This window comes from Hylobates moloch, unplaced genomic scaffold (genome assembly GCF_009828535.3).
Source record: "Hylobates moloch isolate HMO894 unplaced genomic scaffold, HMol_V3 SCAFFOLD_47, whole genome shotgun sequence".
NCBI classification, from domain to species: domain Eukaryota; kingdom Metazoa; phylum Chordata; class Mammalia; order Primates; family Hylobatidae; genus Hylobates; species Hylobates moloch.
In genome coordinates this window covers 1,123,722-1,139,942 of record NW_026652322.1, presented here as the reverse complement: position 1 = coordinate 1,139,942, position 16,221 = coordinate 1,123,722, and the positions used below count along the sequence as shown (strand labels likewise).

The following is a 16,221-nucleotide window of genomic DNA, read 5'->3' as shown; positions in this document are numbered from 1 at the left end:
CCGGCTACTTCCGCTGCTGTTTTCTAGCCGACTGCAGAAGGCTCGTTTGCGTCGACATGGCGGTTACGCTGAGTGTCTTGCTGGGCGGGCGCGTTTGCGCTGCCGTCGCTCGCTGTGGGTTCGCGACCCGGGGGGTGGCGGGCCCAGGCCCTATTGGCCGGGAGCCGGACCCCGATTCCGACTGGGAGCCGGAGGAACGGGAGCTGCAGGAGGTGGAGAGGTATCGGCTTCTCCCCGGGCCCTCAGCTTGAAGCAGGGCCTCGCGCCCCGGCGCCCCAGGCCGCGCCCCCTTGGCGCCGGGTGTTCTGCCGCTGCTTGCGCAGCGGCCGTTGTTTCTTCTTACCCGTTGTTAGGGGCGCAGCGTCAGGTGTTCAGCTCCCCTGGGACCACTGGTCCCTTCATTAGTGACGTATTTCATCGTCAGTTTAGAGAGTTCGGCATGCTTACAGGCAGTTATTGTTCTAGGTGTTAGTTTTCTGGGTGTACAGAGCAGCTCTAAGCCGGCAACATGGCCCGGTTGCCCTTGCGATCAAAGAGAAGAGGGCTGGGCGCTCCATGATTTAGCCTGAGACTCTTCAAACATTGATTCGGCTTCCACGCATGGCTTCTGCCATTGGTTCTTTCCCCCCAGCACCCTGAAACGACAGAAAAAAGCAATCCAATTCCAGAAAACTCGGAGGCAAATGGAGGCGCCTGGTGCCCCGCCCAGGACCCTGACGTGGGAAGCCATGGAGCAGATCCGGTAAGACTCAGGATACGTTGTTTGTATCTGCTGTGACGAGAAGTGAAGGATACTGGAGCCCAGAACACGGGTTTGGCTTTTTTGATACTGCTTTTATATTTTCGTTTACTTTTTGTCATTGAAATTTATTATCAGAAAAGTAGAGTAATATAACGAACTTCCCTAAACCTTTCATTATCTAGATTTAATAGTGTTTTGTTTTGTTTTTTAAAGAGACGCGATTTCGCCGTCCCCTGGAACTCCAGACCTCAAGTGATTCGCCCGCCTCGGCCTCTCAGAGTGCTGGGATTACAGGCATGAGCCACTGCGCTCCGCCTGGTTTTAATGGTTTTTAACGTTATGACGTGGTTGGTTCATTTTTGCTGAAATTTTTAGATAGTAAATTGCAGACATCACAACGTTTGTCACAATGTAGATCATGACGTTCCCAACCTAAGGTATAGGGATGCTGGTGCTTCCATAGTTAGGTGCATTTTTCTGAAGAGAGGATCTATAATTTAGGAAAGCTTAAAAGAGATTTTAAGTTTTTTTGTTTTGAGTAGGTAAAGTATCACATATGGCTCAACATTCTAACAGTATAACATGGTATACACATTGAGAATTATTTGTCCCACCCACACTTCTGTGGGTACTTTTTTTTTTTTTTTTTTTTTGGTAAATGGGGGTCTCACTCTGTCGCCAAGGCTGGAGTACAATGATGTGATCACAGGTCACTGCAGCCCCTACCTCCTGGGCCGAAGCCATCCTCCCACTTCGGCCTCCCAAGTAGCTGGGACTACAGGTTCATGCCACCATGCCTGGTTAATTTTGTTTATTTTTTGTAGAGACAGCCTCATCATGTTGCCCATGCTAGTCTCCAATTCCTGGGCTCAAGCGATCATCCCACCTCAGCCTCCTAAAGTGTTGGGATTACAGGCATGAGCCACTGTGTGCAGCCGTACTATTTTTAATAGTTTTTCTCTACCAAAAACCAGGCTCCGTGCCCTGAGTGAGCCACTGTGCCTGGCCCTCAATTCTTTTTTATAGATGGTGTTATTGTATTTGTTTGAGGCAGTATATGACAGTGGTTTTTAATTTTTATTTAAACAATTTTTTTCTCCTATTTATTTATTTGACAGAGATGGGGGTCTCACTATGATGACCACGCTGGTCTCAAACTTCTGGCCTCAACTGATCTTCCCATCTCGGCCTCCCAAAGTGCTGGGATTAGAGGCGTGAGCCACCACGCCTGGCCAGAATGCATTATTTAACCTGTCTTTTATTGTGGGCATTTAGTTGGGTTGTTTCCATTTCTGTTGCTCACTAATAGTGCCCCAGTGAATAACTATGTATATGTATCATTCTACATACCTGCCAGGAATATTTGTTATATACATTCCCAGAAGTAAGGTTGCCAGGTCAAAAGACATGCATTTGCATTTTGATAAATATTGCTAAGTAGCCCTACATGCATTATGTACTATTTTTCATTTCCATCAGAACTACTCTGGAATTGAAATTTAAAATAAAGGGGGTTCTGTAGAGCTGGTCAAGATTTTGTGAGCCTGTAGCACCTTCTGGGTCCTCAGTCAGGTCTATGTCCTCTTTTTTTGTTTGCTTGTTTGTTTTTTGTTTGAGGCAGCCTCACTCTGTCGCCCAGGCCAGAGTGCAGTGGTGAAATCTCAGCTCACTGCAGCCTCTGCCTCCGCTTTCAAGAGATTCTTGGGCCTCAGCCTCCCGAGTATCTGGGATTACAGGCGTGCACCACTACACCTGGCTAATTGTTGTGTTTTTAGTAGAGACAGAGTTTCACCATGTTGGCCAGGCTGGTCTCAAACTCCTGACCTCAGGTGATCCACCCACTTCGGCCTCCCAAAGTGCTGGGATTACAGGCATGAGCCACCATGCCGGCCTCTTATCTCCTGTCTTCAGCAATAGCTTTTTCAAACCTTCTACCTTCCTGCTTATCTCCCTTTTTTGTCGTCAATAAATGTCCTTTTCAGAGAAAAAAAAAAAACAGTCCATTAAGTAAGAACTTTCAGCTTCCTGGTCTACCTCTTTGCCCACTACTCTCAAACTTATACTCTACTCCCATCTCAGAGGAAATGGGAGCCCTTCACTTGTCTGGGACCAATTCTCTGTATGCTTTAGGTCATATTTCTCCCTCCCTGCGTAAGATTACTCAGGGACCTCTGTCCTCAACCTAAAGCTCTCTCTCATTCTTTTGTTCCCAGCTGGTTCCCAGGGTGCCTACCCTTTGTTTGTTTGTTTGTGTCACTGCAATAAAACTGCCCTCCTTAAATCCATCAGTGACTTCGTCAGTGCTAGGCTCAAATGACACTTTTTAGTCTTTAGCTTCCTTAATAATTCAACAGCATTTGCCATTGTAAAAACTGCCTTTTAAATTAAAAAAAAAATTTTTTTTTTTTAAATGAAGACAGGATTTTGGCATGTTGCTCAACCTGGTCTCCAATTCCTGAGCTCAAGCGATCTGCCTGCCTTGGCCTCCCAAAGTGTTAGGATTACAGGTGTGAGCTACTGCACCCAGCTGAAACTGCTTTCTTTCCCCCCACCCCCCCCCATTTATTTATTTATTATTTATTTATTGACACTGATTCTCTCTTCTTTTTTTATTTATTTTATTTTATTTTTTTTGAGTCGGAGTCTCACTCTGTTGCCAGGCTGGAGTGCAGTGGCACGATCTTGGCTCACTGCAACCTCTGCCTCCTGGGTTCAAGTGATTCTCGTGCCTCAGCCTTGCGAGTAGATGGAATTACAGGTGCACACCACTACGCTGGGCTAGTTTTTTGTTTTTGTTTTTTTTTTTGTATTTTTAGTAGAGGTTGGGTTTCAGCATGTTGGCCAGGCTGGTCTTGAACTCCTGACCTCAAGTGATCTGCCTGCCTCGGCCTCCCAAAGTGCTGGGATTACAGGTGGGCGTGAGCCACCATACCCAGCCTTTTTTTATTTTTATTTTACTTAAAGTAAAATTTAAGTTCTGGGGTACATGTGCAGAATGTGCAGGTTTGTTACATAGGTGTGCATGTGCCATGAACTGCTTTCTTAAAATTCTCTTCTCCCTTGACTCCAGGGTATCATGCCCTTCTGATTTTTTTTTTTTTTCTTTGTTTCTAGGGCTGCTTTTCTCAGTTTCCTTCCTGGGCTCCTCTTCTACCTCCTATATCTTAAATATTGTTATTTCTTAGAGTTGTGTCCTTGTCATTTTAGCTCACTCTGCATATTTCCCTGCCTGATGCTAGCCACTCAGTCACCCCTGCTATTGGTTTATGACTTCCAAATCTGTCATCTCCAGTTCATATTTTTTTCCTGAACTCTAAAGGCATATATTCAACTGTGTACCAGACATCTCTGTTTTGGATATCACAGTTTCCTCAAACTCAGCACGTACAAAATAGAATTCATCGTTGTTCCCTGACAACTTCATTCTGTTCCTGTTTTTCCTGTAACCTACTAATTACCCAAACTAAAATCCTGAATCTTGGCCTTGATGCTTCTTCCCCCAATATTTAGTCCCTTAGTACCAAGTTGTACTATTTGACTTTTCCTAAAATATTTCTCAGCCACTTTCCTCCTATGCTCCATTGACTGTCTCACTTGAGGCTGTCTGGATTACTGTAAAAGCCTCTTGACCAATCTTTCTGCCTATACTTTTGTCACTGAAAAACTACCACTAGGTTGAACTCCTTTTTTTCTTTTTTTAATAGAGATGGGATCTCACTGTTTCCCAGGCTGGTCTCAAACTCCTGGGCTCAAGCAATCCTCCTGCCTCAGCCTCTCAAAGTGCTGGGAGTGAGCCATTGTGCCAGGCTGTAGGTTGATCTTCAAAATGAAAATGTATCTGTGGCATTCCACTGCTTAAAATTTTTCCTTGACTTGCTGTTGCCTTGGGATAAACTGCAGACCCCTAAGTGTGATCTATCTCTTACCCTCACTGTCAGTTCCCAACAAAGGTGATGTGCCGCTTTGCATTTCACGAGCTATTCACTTTATCATCAATACCTTTCATCTCTCCTTCTCTCCTCCCTTCTGCCAGCTCATTACTCCTTTCATCCTTTCAGACCAACTCTAGCTTGGACTTCATGAAGCAATTCCTGGGCCTGGCTGTAAGTGTTCTTATTCCCTATATCTGGGTCTCCCACCTGGGGTGCTGTCCTTGCATCCTGTGCTATAACATACTTTACCGTAATGTCATTCATTGTGTCTGTCCCCACTTCCAAACTATGTAAAGGGAAGGTCAGTCCTCCTGCATCCCCAGGATCTAATGTGGTATTAGATGTCAGTGAGAGGAGCTGAGTTGATGTGAAATGAAGTGACCTGACTGACAGTGGTCAGGTGTTGCTGTTGACACACAGGAATGGAACACAGCCATTTAGCTAGCACAAGATAGGGACTACATTTGCGGTTTTTCAAGCTCTCTTTGTTTTTTTGAGAGAATCTCACTCTGTTGCCCAGGCTGGAGTGCAGTGGTGCAATCTCGGCTCACCGCAATCTTCACCTCCCAGGTTCAAGCGATTCTTGTGCCTCAGCCTCCCAAGTAGCTGGGATTACAGGCATGAGCCACCACACCCAGCTAATTTTTGTATTTTTAGTAGAGATTGGGTTTCACCATGTTGGCCAGGCTGGTCTCGAACTCCTGGGCTCAAGCGATCCACCTATCTTGGCCTCTCAAAGTTCTGGGATTACAGGTGTGAGCCACCATGCCAGGCCTCAACCCCTCTTCTTTATCATAGGTATTGCGAGTTAGACGTTCTGATAGGAGACTTCTTCACAGCTTGCAAACCTGCTCCTTCTTCCCATAGGTATTTACGTGAGGAATTTCCAGAGTCCTGGTCAGTTCCCAGGTTGGCTGAAGGCTTTGATGTCAGCACTGATGTGATCCGAAGAGTTTTAAAAAGCAAGTTTGTACCCACATTGGAGCGGAAGCTGAAGCAGGATCAAAAAGTCCTTAAGAAAGCTGGGCTTGCCCACTCGCTCCAGCAGCTCCGGGGCTCTGGAAATACCTCAAAGCTGCTCCCTGCAGGCCACTCTGTATCAGGCCCTTTGCTTATGCCAGGGCATGAAGCCTCATCCAAAGACCCGAATCACAGCACAGCTTTGAAAGTGATAGAGTCAGACACTCACAGGACAAATACACCAAGGAGATGGAAGGGAAGAAATAAAGAAATCCAGGACCTGGAGGAGAGCTTTGTACCTGTTGCTGCACCCCTAGGTCATCCAAGAGAGCTGCAGAAGTACTCCAGTGATTCTGAGAGCACCAGAAGAACTGGCAGTTGTGCGTTGCCAAGTGAGCAGAAGCTGGAGGAGTTGAAGGCAGAGGAGCCAGGTAACTTCAGCAGCAAAGTAGTGCAGAGGGGCCGAGAGTTCTTTGACAGCAACGGGAACTTCCTGTACAGAATTTGAGTTGGGGCTTGGCTTGTGGAGATGCCTCGTGAAACACAGCTGGGCAACTATTAATATATATGGAACAGCCTGGATTTCTGCTTATGGATAAACCACCTTGGAATAGGAAGAAGTGTTGAGCCTGGACTGTGGGAGGAAAGAGCTGCGTGGATAGATTCAAACTTCCTGTAGTAGTGCTCCCAATCTGACCTCTGTAGACCTTCAGTACTCACTCTTCTTGCTTGGGTTCTCTGTATGTTGAAAACCAGCCCATGTTGCATGTGTTGTTACAATTTTCTGTGATACTTGCAATTTATGTTTGAGAGGAAGTGAAAAGTTTGCCTTCTGACCTCATTTCCTTCTTGATCAGTGAACGCTAACATTTTGGGGACAACTTAGTCAATTGGTTTTCCTTACAACAAAATAAAGTAAAATGTAGCAGTCTGCTTTTTTGGTGCTCTCTGGGGTGGGATGGTTTACCTGTGAACCTTGGAGAGTGAGGGAAGGACGAAGGCAGAAAGGAAGGATCTCTGATCAGTAAACATTGGGAGAGAGATGGAACCAGAGGAATTTCCCAGCAAAGGGCTCTGTGCAGAGCATCCTGCTTAGTGATGGATTCTGACAACCAAAAACTGGACGCCTTTCTCTTAGTTGCTGGGGTTCTGGCAGAGATTGGGAAATGAGGGGTTGGCAGAAAATACAAAGCAGGCAAAGGCTTTAGGGCGCTTATAATCTCTAGCCACCTTTTAAAGTTTATATTAAGAGCTGAGCATGGCAGAATGTGCCTACAGTCCCAGTTACTTGGGAGGCCGAGGTGGGAGAATCGCTTGAGCCTCGGAGGTTGAGGCTGCAGTGAGCTATGTGCACCATCCAGCCTGGGGTAACAGTGAGACCCCCATCTCTAAATAAAATTAATCTTCAATTATGTCTCATTATACAGTTTACTTAACCAGATTTCTACAATGGTGCCATGATGTAGGCAATCCCAGATTAAGAGGTCCCTTTTACAAATAAGGAAATAGACTTTAAGATGGCTGCCAATAAGTGGCAGTGCTGGGACTTAACTCTGGTCTCATCATTAATCCAGGGCTTCTGGAATTCCAGGAATATGGCACTGTCTGCCATAATTTTAATTTACTGATTGTTTTAGAAATACAGCTATAACCAGAAATTCGGGGACAGCTTAGTCAATTGGTTTTCCTTACAAGCAAAATAAAGTAAAATGTAGCAGTCTGCTCATTAGTGCTCTGGTGGGATGGTTTACCTGTGAACCTGAGAGAACCATGTCCTGCTTTCACAATTTACCAGTAAAAATGGCTACTCAGAATTTAAATATATGTAGGACATTAATGAAAACACCTACATTCCAACTCAGTCATTGCCATTCTGTAGAATCTTAGTGCTATTTCAAATGTCTAATTACAGCAATTAAAATACTGGTTACTGTTGCTTTTATCAATTATTACTGATAACTTGAGCATCTGTTCTCAGTATAAATGACAAAGCCCTATCACATGCCAAGCAAAATTCCACGATCCAGATGCAGGTAATACAACAGTGGGCAGATAGGACCTTTGCTCTCACTGCCCTGTCACTATCATGTAGTTCATAGTAGAAGCTTATCAATATTTTTATGGTTTTGTTATGGTATTTATTTTTAATTGTTAAAGATGTGTTACATGCTGTTTGATTGTTTAGATTTGCATTTCTGACTCATGCAAATCATCTGATCATGCCATACCCTTTTCACAATGGGCTATAGAAACCTAAAGGCTGTTCTTAAAACTTTGTTTTTTAATTTATTTTTGAGACAGACTCTCGCTCTGTCGCCCAGGCTGGAGTACAGTGGCACAATCTCAGCTCACTGCAACCTCCTCCCCAGGTTCAACTGATTCTCCTGCTTCAGCCTCCCGAGTAGCTGGGATTACAGGTGTCTGCCACCATGCCCAGCTAATTTTTGTGTTTTTAGTAGAGATGGGGTTTCACCATGTTGGCCAGGCTGTTCTCAAACTCCTGACCTCAAGTGATCTGCCTGCCTCGGCCTCCTAAAGTGCTAGGATTACAGGTGTGAGCCACCATGCCTGGCCTTTATTTTTATTTATTTTGAGACAGGGTCTCGCTCTTGTCATCCACACTGGAGTGCAGTGGCTCAATCTTGGCTCTCTGCAACCTGTGCCTCCCAGGTTCAAGCGATTCTCATTCCTCAGCCTCCCGAGTAGCTGTGACTACAGGCATGCACCACCACACCCAGCTAATTTTTTATTTTTAGTAGAGAGAAGATTTCACTATCTTGGCCAGGCTGGTCTCAAACTCCTGTGCTCAGGTGATCTGCCTGCTTCGGCCTCCCCAAATGCTTAGATTACAGCGTGAGCCACCACGTGAGGCAGGTGGATCACCTGAGGTCAGGAGTTTGAGACCAGCCTGGCCAACATGGCAAAACCCCATCTCTACTAAAAATACAAAAATTATCTGGGTGTGGTGGCAGATGCCTGTAATCCCAGCTACTGGGAAGGCTGAGGCAGGACAATTGCTTGAACCCGGGAGGCAGAGGTTGCAGTGAGCCAAGATTGTGCCACTGCACTTCACCGTGGGTGACTCCAGCTCAAACACCTCCAATGCTCTATCTCAAATACCATGGCTACCCTTCTTCCTGGTTTACTTCATCTCTCACACAAGTAATATATACTCATTAAAGAAAAAGACAAAAGTCATCCTTAATCCCACCACTGAAGAGTTACTATCCTACCAACATTTTCCTAAGCATATGCACAACTTTAAGACAAGCACGAAAGAATAATACTGTGCCGGGCGCGGTGGCTCACGCCTGTAGTCCCAGCAGTTTGGGAGGCCGAGGCGGGTGGATCACTTGAGGCCAGGATTTCGAGACTAGCCTGGCCAACATGTTGAAACCCCGTCTCTACTAAAAATACGAGAATTAGCGACTCCCAGCCGCCGCCCGGGCCCGCGCGCTCCTCCGCCCGGCTCCGCTCGGCTCCGCTCGACCCCACACCGCCGGTCGACACGATCCGCTGCGGCCTGGCCTGCGAGCGCTGCCGCTGGATCCTGACCCTGCTCCTACTCAGCGCCATCGCCTTCGACATCATCGCCGTGGCCGGCCGCGGCTGGCTGCGGTCGAGCGACCACGTCCAGACGTCCTCGCTGTGGTGGAGATGTCACGAGGGCGGCGGCGGCAGCGCGTCCTAAGAGGACGGCTGCCAGAGCCTCATGGAGTACGCGTGGGGTAGAGCAGCGGCTGCCATGCTCTTCCGGGGCTTCAGCATCCTGGTGATCTGTTTCATCCTCTCCTTCTTCTTCGTCCTGTGTATACCCCAGATACTTGTCTTCCTAAGAGTGATTGGAGGTCTCCTTGCCTTGGCTGCTGTGTTCCAGATCATCTCCCTGGTAATTTACCCCGTGAAGTACACTCAACCTTCAACCTTCATGCCAACCCCCGCTGTCACTTACATCTATAACTGGGCCTACGGCTTTGGGTGGGCAGCCACGATTATCTTCATTGGCTGTGCTTTCTTCTGCTGCTGCCTTCCCAGCTAGAAAGATGACCTCCTGGGCAATACCAAGCCCAGGTACCTCTACACATCTGCCTAACTTGGGAATGAGTGTGGGAGAAAATCGCCACTGCCAACCAAAAAATAAATAAAGTGGAAAAAAACATTCTACTGGATTGCAAAATTTATTATACAGCTTCTGTAATCAAGACTGTGTGGTGCTGGCAGAGGGACAGACCCAAATATTAATAGAATAGAACAGAAAATCCAGAAATAGACCCGCATAAATAGGACCAAGTGATTTTTGACAAAGGTGCAAAAGCAATTCAATGGAGGAAAGCTAGCCTTTTCAGCAAGTGGAAACAACTGGACACCGAAAGGCCAAAAAATAATCCTTGACCTAAATCTCACATCTTATATAAAAATAACTCGAACGGGATGATAAACTTGAATGTAAAACTATAAATATTTTAGAGAAGTACAAAAAACCAAACACCACATGTTCTCACTCATAGGGGGGAATTGAACAATGAGAACACATGGACACAGGAAGGGGAACATCACACTCCGGGGACTGTTGTGGGGTGGGGTGGGGGGAGGGGGGAGGGGGGAGGGATAGCATTAGGAGATATACCTAATGCTAAATGACCAGTTAATGGGTGCAGCGCACCAACATGGCACATGGATACGTATGTAACAAACCTGCACATTGTGCACATGTACCCTAAAACTTAAAGTATAATAATAATAAAATAAAAAATAAAAATTAAAAAAAAGAAGAAGAAACTGTTTCTCTAGGCTACTTTGAACCTATTTTTTGGCAGTGTTCATATTCTCAAACTAGTCAAAAATGCTAAAATAATTTGGGAGAAAATATTTTTAAAGTAGTGTTATAGTTTCATGTTCATCTTTTATTATGTTTTGTGAAGTTGTGTCTTTTCACTAGTTACCTATACTATGCCAATATTTCCTTGTATCTACCCATAACATTTATGCTACATTTGTAAGAGAATATGAACATGAAACTTAACACTTTGTAAGGTAAAAATGAGATGGTTTCCAAGATTTAATAATCGGATCAAGTTCTTGTTATTTCCAAATAGAATGGACTGGGTCTGTTAAGGGCTAAGTAGAAGAGGAAGGTAATGGTAAAAATTGTCAGTGACTGGCCCGGTGTGGTGGCTCACGCTTGTAATCTCAACACTTTGGGAGGAGGAGGCAGGCCAATCACCTGAGGTCACGAGTTCAAGACCAGCCTGGCAAACATGGTGAAACCCCGTCTCTACTGAAAATACAAAAATTAGCCAGGCATGGTGGCACATGCCTGTAGTCCCAGCTACTGGGGAGGCTGAGGCAGGAGAATCGCTTGAACCAGAGAGGTGGAGGTTCCAGTGAACCGAGATTGTGCCATTGCACTCCAGCCTGGGCAACAGAGCAAGACTCTGTCTCAAAACAAACAAAAATTGTCAATGACCAAACATTCTAAAAGAAATACCAAAATAAAGCTTTTTTTCAAGCCTTCAAACTATTTAAGGAAGCAAAATAGTTTCCTAAATGCTTATTGTTTGTGAGAATTTCTCATTAATATCCTGAATAATTCTTTTTTTTGTTTTGTTTTGAGACTGAGTCTCACTCTGTCTCCCAGGCTGGAGTGTGGTGGCGTGATCTCGGCTCACTGCAAGCTCTGCCTCTCGGGTTCATGCTATCCTCCCGCCTCAGCCTCCTGAGTAGCTGGGACTACAGGCGTCTGCCACCACGCCCGGCTAATTTTTTGTATTTTTAGTAGAGACAGGGTTTTACCGTGTTAGCCAGGATGGTCTCGATCTCCTGACCTCATGATCCGCCCACCTCAGCCTCCCAAAGTGCTGGGATTACAGGCGTGAGTCACCGTGCCCAGCCTTGAATAATTCATTTTTGCTAAGCTTCATGTTGACTCTATATATCATCTAAGAAAGTATTGTTTTGTGGTCCAAACCTGTTGCCATGGTTAGTAAGGCTTTCTTAGGTGTGAAATATTTAGATGAAATTTTATCTTTTAAAGTTCTGTATAGGGTTAGGGTGTTGGAAAATGCTATATTAATAAATCTGTAGTGTTTTGTGTTTATAGGTTCAGAACCAGAGTAACTGGACTGAAAGATGGACTGATAGATTAGATATATCAGTCTAATTTATCATGACTGATAGATCTGGTTAAGTTGTGTACTAAAGGATTAGGAGAGCCATTCCTGTCACAAAAGTGCCACTAAAACAGCCTAAGGAGAAAAATGGCTTGCTTTTCTAAACTTCAGGTTCATCTGGGCTCTAATCATATAGACAGGCTTCTGATAGATTGCAACTGTAAGTAGAAACCTACATATAGTTAAAATCCTGGTCTTTCTTGGTAAACAGATTTAAAATGTCTGATGTAAAACATGCCACAGGAGAATTCAGGGATTTGAGTTTCCCTGAATAGCATATATATGATGCATCAAATGGGTTATTACTATTTTTTACCATTTCTACTTACATAATGAAAAACAATCCATTTTAAATATCACATTATTATTTTGTAAGTTGTGGAAAAGGGCAATTGAAGTTTTCATTATGAAGTTTTCCCAATAAGCCAGGAATTCTAAACTTGAAAAAAAAAATAGAATTAGCCAGGTGTGGTTGCACAGGCCTGTAATCCCAGCCACCTGGGAGGCCGAGGCAGGAGAATCACCTGAACTGGAGAGGCAGAGGTTTCAGTGAGCCCAGACCACACCACTGCACTCCAGCCTGGGTGACAGAGACTCTGTCTCAAAAAATAAAAATAATAATGAAAATAATATTGGGATTATACTGTACACTCAGGTATACATTCTTTCTTACATGTATTATGAATATATTTTGACAATAAATATCTTTACATCACTTAAAGTAACCACCTCATTTTGTTTTATGGAATACAATATTATTTTGTTGTATGAAGTCAAATATTAGATTGAACCATTTATCTGACCATTTTTTACCTATAAAAATAGCAGTTGCCTGTAGTCCCAGCTACTTAGGAGGCTGAGGCAGGAGGATCCCTTGAGCACAGGAGTTCAAGGCTGCAGTGAGCTATATAATTATTCTTTTGTTGTGGGACATTTAGGTCATTTCTAAATTTTCACCAGTGTTGTGATAAACCTCTTTTAGCGAATCTTTTTTGTCTTGTTCATTGACATATAATTTTATCATTTCCTTAGAATTCCCAGAATTAGAATTGGTGGGTCAGAGAATAGATACTTTTTTTTTTTTGAGACAGAGTCTTGCTCGGTCGCCCAGGCTGGAGTGCAGTGGCATGATCGCAGCTCACTGCAACCTCTGCCTCCTGGGTTCAAGCGATTATCCTGTCTCAGCCTCCCAAGTAGCTGAGATTACAGGCATCTGCCACCACGCCCAGCTAATTTTTTGTATTTTTAGTAGAGATGGGGCTTCACCATGTTGGCCAGGCTGGTCTTGGACTCCTCACCTCAAGTGATCTGCCCATCTTGGCCTCCCAAAGTGCTGGTATGACAGGCGAGAGCCACTGCACCCTGCCAGGAGGTGACATTTGAACAGAGCCTTGAAGATGCTGTGTAGAAAGTCTGACAGGTGGCCAGGCGTAGTGGCTCATGCCTGTCATCCCAGCACTTTGGGAGGCCAAGGTAAGAGGATGGCTTGAAGCCAGAAGTTTGAGGCCAGCCTGGGCAGCATAGTGAGACCCCATCTCTTAAAAAAAAAAAATTAGGCCGGGCACGGTGACTCACACCTGTAATCCCAGCACTTTGGGAGGCTGAGGCAGGCAGATCACAAGGTCAGGAGATGGAGACCATCCTGGCTAACACGGTGAAACCCTGTCTCTACTAAAAATACAAAAAATTAGCCAGGCATGGTAGCGGGCGCCTGTGGTCCCAGCTACTCGGGAGGCTGAGGCAGGGGAATGGCACGAACCCGGGAGGCGGAGCTTGCAGTGAGCGGAGATCGCGCCACTGCACTCCAGCCTGGGTGACAGCGAGACTCCGTCTCAAAAAAAAAAAAAAAAATTAGCCCAGCGTGGTGGCCCTTGCCTGTGGTCCCAGCTGCTTGGGAGGCTGAGGTGGGAGGATCACTTGAGGCCAGGGGGTTGAGGCTGCAATGAGCCATGACTGTGCTACTACACTCCAACCGGAGTGACAGAGCAAGACCCTGCCTCAAAAGAAAAAAAAAAGTTCGATAGGGCATGTGGAACAAGAGACAGGACCTGAGGGAAGAGCATGAACGAAGGTATTGAAGAGTAGAGGGACACTGTGTATTGGGAACTGAGTGGTGTGGACTGCACAGTGGTGGGAGGAAGGGCAGAGGAGAGTTTCAAAAAATAGCTGGGACCAGACTGGGAAAAGCCTTGAATGCCTTCCCAAGGAGTTAGGAATTTATTCCATACCTGGTGCCCGTGAAGGAAGCAGATTGCTTCAAGGTTAAGCTCAGGCTTTGGAGACAGACTCTCCAGGTTTGGATTCAGGCCCTGCCACTTATTTGCCATAGGGCTGAGTTCACCCAGCCTCAATTTCCTCATCTGTAAAATACGAGTGATAATCACAGGATTGTTGTGGGGTTTCAGTGAGAGAATGCGTGTAAAATGCTTAGTACAATTACTGCCACTTATTTCTCAATAACTGCTGGCTTTAGTCATTAATAAAAGAGAGAAACAACATTATCAGATCTGTATTTAGAAGGAGTTCTGGCAGACAGGGACAGATTTGGGCCAAAATCTCAAGCCAGTATTTTTCAAGGGTACACTAAACCTTGGTACATATCTAATTATAATACATTTTTTAAAGGGTTAAATGAGCATAATTGAAACTGCAGAGCTCTTTTTTTTGTTTCTTTGAGACACAGTCTAACTCTGTTGCCCAGGCTGGAGTACAATGGCACGGTCTTGGCTCACTGCAACCTCCGCCTCCCAAGTTCAAGCAATTATTCTGCCTCAGCCTCCCAAGTAGCTAGGACTACAGGCATGTGCCACTACACCTGGCTAATTTTGTATTTTTAGTAGAGATGGGGTTTCACCATGTTGGCCAGGCTGGTTTTGAACTCCTGACCTCGTGATCCACCCACCTTGGCGTCCCAAAGTGCTAGGATTACAGGCATGAGCCACCATGCCCAGCCAGTTCTTTTTTTAGGAAAGTCATTGTAGTACACATGGCTAGCCACACATGGGTTGACATGGCGGACGTGCTGGCACCCAGAGAAGGAGAGAGCTAAAGTTGTCCATCTTGCAGACCGACAGGAGGGAGCCAGGACACAGCTGGGCTTGCTCGTGCCCAGAGAGAAAGAGTTAAGCTGCTTAACCTGAAGGCAAGGGAAAGTCGGCTGTGCAGCTGTGTGTGGGGGCAGCTGGCTCAAGCAGCCGAGACAGGGCTAACAGTTAAGAGTAAGCTGCTAATAAGAGAGCTAGTGTAAGAAATCTGTTAATGAGAGCTGCTGCTGAATAAAACTATCTTTCACCTGCCTACAGTCCCCCGGAATATTCTTTCTGCTTACCCACCCACTCCCCTCAGACTTCAGCATGGGCAGGACCTGGACCCTGGGATCTGACACACATCTCTACTAAAAATACAAAAATTAGCCGGTATGGTGGCACATGCCTTTAATTCCAGCTACCAGGGTGGCTGAGGCACAATGATCGCCTGAACCCAGGAGTCAGAGGTTGTGGTGAGCTAAGACTGCGTCACTGCACTCCAGCCTGGGCAACAGAGCCTGACCCTGTGTCAAAACAAAAAAAAGTTAAAGACCATTTGTCCAGTATAAACTCTTTCAAAATATATACTCAAGCATAGAAAAGTCTAGAAATGTCATCAATGGTAATTTCAGGAAAGAATTTTAAGGTGATGTTTTTTGGTTATCTGCATTTTTTTCTTTTATTTTTTTGAGATAGGGTCTTGCTCTGTCACCCAGGCTGGAGTGCGGTGATGCGATCAGGGCTCACTGCAGCCTCGACCTCCCAGGCTTAAGCCATCCTCTGACCTCAGTCTCCTGAGTAGCTGGGACTACAGGCACAAGCCACCATACCTGGCTAATTTTTGCATTCTTGTATTTTTTGCAAAGATGGGGTTTTGCCATGTTGCCCAAGGTGTTCTCAAGTGATCCGCCCACCTTGGCCTCCCAGAGTGCTGGGATTACATGTGTGCCAGGCCTACGTTTTCTTTTTTTTTTTTGAGACAGTGTCTCGCTGTCGCCCAGGCTGGAGTGCAGTGGCACGATCTCGGCTCACTGCAGGCTCCGCCCCCCGGGTTCACGCCATTCTTCTGCCTCGGCCTCCCGAGTAGCTGGGACTACAGGCGCCTGCCATCTCGCCCGGCTAATTTTTTGTATTTATGGTAGAGACGGGGTTTCACTGTGTTAGCCAGGATGGTCTCGATCTCCTGACCTCGTGATCCGCCCGCGTCGGCCTCCCAAAGTGCTGGGATTACAGGCGTGAGCCACCGCGCCCGGCTTACGTTTTCTTTTCTGTAATGACCATGACCATGGATTTCATGTACCAACATTTTTCTAACAATAATATTTACAAAGCATACTATGAAAAATGTTCAGAGAAAAAGAAGAATACGCAACTGTAAAAATCATATATAA

General features: G+C 45.5%; 1 protein-coding gene and 1 pseudogene across 1 annotated transcript; both read left to right on the top strand.

The window, feature by feature from the left end:
• Positions 1-10: 10 nt before the first annotated feature.
• Positions 11-6,565, top strand: LOC116463657 (neugrin). The gene is made up of 3 exons (XM_032146858.2): positions 11-220; positions 632-742; positions 5,542-6,565. Exons 1-3 carry the CDS (start codon positions 57-59, stop codon positions 6,140-6,142), a joined length of 876 nt encoding a protein of 291 aa, XP_032002749.1. The 5' UTR covers positions 11-56; the 3' UTR covers positions 6,143-6,565.
• An 869-nt stretch (positions 6,566-7,434) lies between these two features.
• On the top strand, positions 7,435-10,218 carry LOC116463639 (p53 apoptosis effector related to PMP-22-like; annotated as a pseudogene).
• Positions 10,219-16,221: the final 6,003 nt, after the last annotated feature.

Coding starts and splice junctions, on each gene's coding strand:
- LOC116463657 (XM_032146858.2), top strand. CDS start 57: ATGGCGGTTACGCTGAGTGTCTTGCTGGGCGGGCGCGTTTGCGCTGCC. Junction 221..631: donor GAGCTGCAGGAGGTGGAGAG/GTATCGGCTTCT, acceptor CTTTCCCCCCAG/CACCCTGAAACGACAGAAAA. Junction 743..5,541: donor GAAGCCATGGAGCAGATCCG/GTAAGACTCAGG, acceptor TTCTTCCCATAG/GTATTTACGTGAGGAATTTC.